Below are 6,162 nucleotides of genomic sequence, written 5' to 3'. Positions count from 1 at the left end.
CAAAAATGTATAGGCTAGTAATCGTTGATGAGGTCCACTTCACATCTTCAGACTGAAATAGTGACTGTTTTGTACTGTCAGTGAATGCCAGGGAGTGACCTCTCTGGCCAGATTAGCAAACCTAGTAACCTCGAAAGGGGCAGAAACAAGGGCTCTTTGTGTGAGTGAGCAGTGCCCCCAGTGTCAGTAACAGGAACGAGAAGGGTATGACCACTACAACAACACGCTTGTGTGTGAGAGCCAGTCAAAATAGACAAAACACAGTCATTTTTATTTCAACACTTTATTATTTGTAAATGAACACTGCACTTGAGTCAAACTATTGCTAGCTCTACTATTGTATACATCAAATAGTTTGCCTCCTGAGGTAAGTTTGTATTTTCACAGAATGATAACACCATTGGTTTATCAAGTGTGGTGTATCTACATAGGTGTACATACATTTATGCGTCCACCATCTCCACGTAAAGCTAGTGAATGTGAAGCCTATGCAGTGAACTGAATACTGAAACTTTATCTTTCTACTGTAAGGTATCATTTGAAAGTGCCCTTTATGTACGACTGGGGAAATTCTCCCAAGGAAAAGGCTTTGAGTGATCAAGTTCAGTAAGAATGAATGCGGGGAAATACGTACATGGGAATACTGACCATAGATGGGGCTGTTGTAGATGTGTGATATAACTTATGCAACTACAATTTGTTTCTATGCAGACATAATTCACACAATCGTACTTGATGAATTATGAGGAATACAAGTACATTTAAGGTCCATTCACACCAAGGACAACAACTATAAAGTTTTTTTATAATCATTCCAAGTCTATGAGAATAGAGAAGTCCACACCACAGGTATAACCAGTGTTGGGGAAACCATTATTGTAGTCTAGAACTTCAATAACCATCTTGTTTACACAGTGCACACAACATCACTGCACTAACTTTCAACATGGGGACAGGAGAGCTGTAAGTCAATAAATAAAAAAAAGTAACTTGCATTACTTATTGTCCGCGATTTTTGGCGCTCTAGCGGTTAATAAACAGAACTGCACGCGTCTTGCGGAGGAACATTGTAGCCGGGGCTACTTTTCTCTGTGTATGTCTATGGCGAGTCACGCAGTTACTGTGATACTCTGCGGCAAATCCTACCAGTCTGGTCTAAAATAGTCCAAATATAAACACTTATTATAAGTGTACCATAATGATTCAGGATAAGACAAAAACACGGTTTGGAAAATAGATTCATGTTGTATATTCTCATTATATAATTTTTGTAAATTTTGAACACAAAAAAAGTTGCGGACTGCAGCTTTAAAAAAGTTACGTTACTCATATTTTGTTGTACATTTAAAAGTAATGCGTTACTTAAAAAGTAATCCGATTACGTAACTCGCGTTACTTTGTGTTATCCCCAACACTGGCTATAACGATGACAACAGAGAAACGATATTAGAATCACTTTCAGAACGTTTTTTTTCCCAGCTGAACAATAAAAAGATTGACAGTCAAACAGAATCCATCAAAATGTAAAGAGCTTGGGCATTTAAAGCGGGCAGGCAAAAAAGCCCAAAACTTCAGCTCAGTTATTGTGCATTCTTTTTAGTTATCGTTCTTGGTGTGAACATGCCTTTAGACTGGATACTGGCTTTCCCAGCTGCTTTTCCCACAGTATTTTAAGTGTCATGAATAGTCCAAGTACTTTAATGCTGCCGTTCTGCTATATGCAAAATGCTAAATGTTTAAAAATCAAAAGTAAAAGAACATTTAAAAGATTGAGAAGAGCAAAAGAAGAAACTCCATTGGTGAGCAGCTTGGCGTCTTTGGAAGCGTACACGGACCGACCATAGGTTGGGTGGATGTGCCTGTAGTTGTCATGCAGGAGAACATGGTTAGCAGCTTCTTCCTCCGTGGAATATATCCCGCTTACAAACTGCTCAAACTGACAAAAGAAAGCTAATATTAGAAATCTCTTAAACTTTTCTCTCTAAACAGATATGCAATTGTGAACTGGCTAGTGCTAGTTTTCCCAAATGGAATAAATGAAAAATTAATAATTAAATCATAAAAATATATAGTTGCAATATTGATTGTTTATATCTCGCAATTATGAGAATTCTCAGAATTGTGAGTTATTAAGTCAGAATTGAGAGATATAAACTCACAATTCTGAGAAAAAAAAAGTTGCAATTGACTTTTTTATTTTTTATTCAGTGGTGGAAACAAGATTAGTATAGCACCCCTTGTGGCAAGACTGAAAATGCAACCGAGCACTAGTGTTGCATTATGAAGAGTAAAAAATTGAGCTTGCATATTTAGAAGCATTTTTGATCATATTTACGTAGGGTATATTTTTCTTACCTGAGCCCATGAGATATAGACAGGCACTTCATACACGGTCCACAACACCACCTGTGAACAGGGCGGCGTCGTGAGACTGCCATGATAACGGTAATACTGTGTTAGGTTGTTCTGAGGTAACAGATTCACCAAAGGAAATGGTCTTATCGATTTTGTTTGTCCTAGAAAGAAAATCAAAATATTTAGTTTAGACTTCTGCACATACTCTATTTTTTTATTTGAAAAAGTTTAGTCTCAACAAACCTTTGTAGGCAACAGAGGGAAGTGCACTTGAGATGGACTGGAAGTTTTCATTATGCAAATATGTCACCTGTGGTAGAGTATTAAAGATAAAACACAAATCATTGGTGATAATGTTTATTATGCATTGATGATACTCTAACAGAAGCAAGCTAAGAAGAGCTGTGACTGTAAACCTCACTCCCCTGGCCTCAAGAGGCACGCTAGAGACTGACAATATAGACTGTTGTCTTAAAGGAACACTCCACTTTTTTTGAAAATAGGCTAATTTTCCAACTTCCCTAAAGTTAAACAGTTGAGTTTTACCATTTTCGAATCCATTCAGCCGATCTCCGGTTCTGGCGGTACCACTTTTAGCATAGCTTAGCATAGTTCATTGAATCTGATTAGACCGTTAGCATCGCGCTTAAAAATGACCAAAGAGTTTTGATATTTTTCCTATTTAAAACTTGACTCTTGTCAACTGTAACTACTCTCTGTAGTTACATTGTGTACTAAGACCGACGGAAAATAAAAAGTTGTGATTTTCTAGGCTGATATGGCTGGGAACTATACTCTCATTCAGGCGTAATAATCAAGGAACTTTGCTGCCGTTCCATGGCTGCAGCAGTGCAATGATATTACACAGCTGGAATGAGAGTATAGTTCCTAGCCATATCAGCCTAGAAAATCGCAACTTTTCATTTTCCGCCGGTCTTAGTACACGATGTAACTACAGAAGAGTCAAGTTTTAAATAGGAAAAATATCAAAACTCTTTGGTCATTTTTAAGCGCGATGCTAACGGTCTAATCAGATTCAATGAACTATGCTAAGCTATGCTAAAAGTGGTACCGCCAGAACCGGAGATCGGCTGAATAGATTCGAAAACGGTAAAACTCAACTGTTTAACTCTAGGGGAGTTGGAAAATTAGCCTATTTTCAAAAAAAGTGGAGTGTTCCTTTAAGAGTCCTTGTTAGCGCATGCTCCTCCAATGCCGGTTCGAGTCCTGCTCGGAGCAGGTAGAGTGGGGACCGGTTACATTTTGGTGCCGTGACCCGGATGGGAGTGAGGTTTATGGGAGCAAGTGTAACGGAAGCAAGCCAGTAAGAGCTGTGCATGTAAACCTCACTCCCCTGGCCTCAAGACAAGAGACATGCTAGAGACTGCAGTCCTTGTTAGCACGTCTGTCTCCAATGCCGGAGATGCCAGTTCAAATCCCGCTTGGAGCAGGTCAAGTAGGACCGATTACACTACTTCAGATAAAACTAGATCTTACATCAACAAAGATTCCAAGCACAGCAATGCCAGTTGGGTCTTCAAGTGCAGAGGTCAAGTTTGGATGTGTGGATTTGATGTTGACAATGTGCATCTACGGATAAACAACACGGACAAACATTAAAAAAAATGTAAAGTGAACAACTGCTTAGTGAGATAAAGACAACGGAAGGCCCAAACCTCCATAGGAAACCTCAGGTGGTCCAGAGTGTGTTCTGATCCATTTGAAGAGACACTTCCCCAATGGAAATGCAGCTGGATTGTGCGGTAAGTTCCAGGAAGCCCTCCGCCACTCACCTGCATACCGTTACCGACCTCCAGCACAACTACACACAAAGACACGTTTCAGACTGAGCTTCAACTTTTCATTCCCAGGGAACATTCCAATAATATAATAATGCACCTTGAAGATGTTTGGGATAAAAGCATACAAACATCTTTCTAAAGCTCAATCGACTGCAAATGTCAGTTTCCAGTAAAAATACAAAGGATAACTGATTTTTTTACACTAACTTACAAACCTTTAAACTCAGAAGTATATTGGAATTCCAAGGTTGTTAATCGATGGTATATGCTTTTGTTTAGGTCATTTTTTTTTAATTAATCTGTTTTTCGGTGAAAACTACATTACCCATAATGCTCTACGGAAGAGAGCAAATCTGGCAAATCATGCCAAAAGAGATTACAGGGAACACCCACTCCTACAAAGCACCTCAAATGACATAATTGAGTTTATCCTTCGATGTTGTCAAAATACTTAATTATTTGTGTGTGTGTGTGTGTGTGTGTGTGTGTGTGTATATATATATATTTAAACCTTAAACCTTAATTTCTTTTATATATAATATATATATATATATATATATATATATATATATATATATATATATATATATATATATATATATACACATGTAAATAAACTTAAAATATATTGTTTCTATAGATAAAATTAACTTTAAATGAATAGTTTTATATTTCTCCATCGTTTTTGTAATTTGCAATGCATCATGGGATTGTAGTTCTTTCCCTCACCAAAGTCATTAAAGGATTAGTCCACTTTTAAATAAAATTTTCTTGATAATTTACTCACCCACATGTCATCCAAGATGTCCATGTCTTTCTTTCTTCAGTCGAGAAGAAATCAAGGTTTTTTATGAAAACAATGCGGAAAATAATGCGGAAAGCGGAAGCATTGTGCAGTTGATAATATGTGTTTATAAAGCATATACAGTTGTATATATTTTTTTTTTTTGTTGAAAATGACTGATGGTTTCTCTAGATAAGACACTTATTCCTCATCTGGTATCGTTTAAAGCCCTTTGAAGCTGCACTGAAACTGTAATTTTGACCTTCAACCGTCTGGTGTCCATTGAAGTCCACTATAAGGAGAATAATCCTGGAATGTTTTCATCAAAAACCTTCATTTCTTTTCGACTGATGAAAGAAAGACATGAACAACTTGGATGACATGGGGGTGAGTAAATTATCAAGAAAATTTTATTTAAAAGTGGACTAATCCTTTAAGTACACAGGCTTGTACCTTTTTATCTGATTTTCAAATACTTTTTTGCTTCAAAAAGTTTGTAATGTGGTGATTCACCTCATAGCTGGTTGGTTTGGTTCATTACTTGTACCACAAGTTTTTTTTTTTTTAAATCCCTATAAAAAAATGGACAAAATTCTTCCAGAACCAGCTGAAAAAGTGGAACTAATGCACTCTATAAAATCACTTACCAGAGTGACCCTGGTTTGTCAGCCACCACTGGCCTTTATGGGTCAAATTAAAACCCTCCAGATTCAGAGAGTCTAAAGAATCGTTCTTCATCAGCTGATGGTCCAGGTTGATCGGAGAGTGATGGCTGTCCAGAAGAGGGTGGCAAGAGGGGTAGTTGTCTCCCCATGCATATGGATCTACCAAGAACAATTTAATCTTGTTTCATATCATGACATTACTAGTATTGCCAAAATGAGTACTTTTTTTCCTTCTGATTACACATATATAGCTCAAAAAACTCACCACAGTGCTCCTCATCATAACAGAAATCTGAGAGAAAACAATTAAAATCTTTATTAGAGTTTATAAAATCACTTTTCTTTCAGTCAAAGGCATTAAATCTAATTCCTTAAAACTAAAAGTGCAATATAGTAACCTACGTTTTGCCAACAGCAACAGAAAAGAAATTTATCAATGAATCTCCTGTCACTCACCATCGTCACTGTGTGCTAATAAAACCACGGACAGCATCAGCATCAGAAGTAACATCATGCCCTTAAAATGAATAAATATGTTCCCACCGGTCTCGCACCC

At 37.2% G+C, this 6,162-nt stretch overlaps 1 protein-coding gene across 1 annotated transcript; it reads right to left on the bottom strand.

Annotated features, from left to right (window-relative positions):
* Positions 1-908: 908 nt before the first annotated feature.
* Positions 909-6,120, bottom strand: car15 (carbonic anhydrase 15). The gene is made up of 8 exons (XM_067399082.1): positions 6,063-6,120; positions 5,872-5,898; positions 5,589-5,765; positions 4,032-4,177; positions 3,853-3,945; positions 2,599-2,665; positions 2,356-2,516; positions 909-1,936 (listed from the first exon to the last, which is right to left on the bottom strand). The coding sequence occupies exons 1-8, from the start codon at positions 6,118-6,120 to the stop codon at positions 1,715-1,717; spliced, it is 951 nt and encodes a 316-aa protein (XP_067255183.1). The 3' UTR covers positions 909-1,714.
* Between the last annotated feature and the right edge of the window lie 42 nt (positions 6,121-6,162).

This window comes from Chanodichthys erythropterus, chromosome 10 (genome assembly GCF_024489055.1).
Source record: "Chanodichthys erythropterus isolate Z2021 chromosome 10, ASM2448905v1, whole genome shotgun sequence".
NCBI lineage: Eukaryota > Metazoa > Chordata > Actinopteri > Cypriniformes > Xenocyprididae > Chanodichthys > Chanodichthys erythropterus.
Note: the sequence above shows the minus strand (reverse complement) of the source record. Positions and strands in the feature narration are given on the sequence as shown.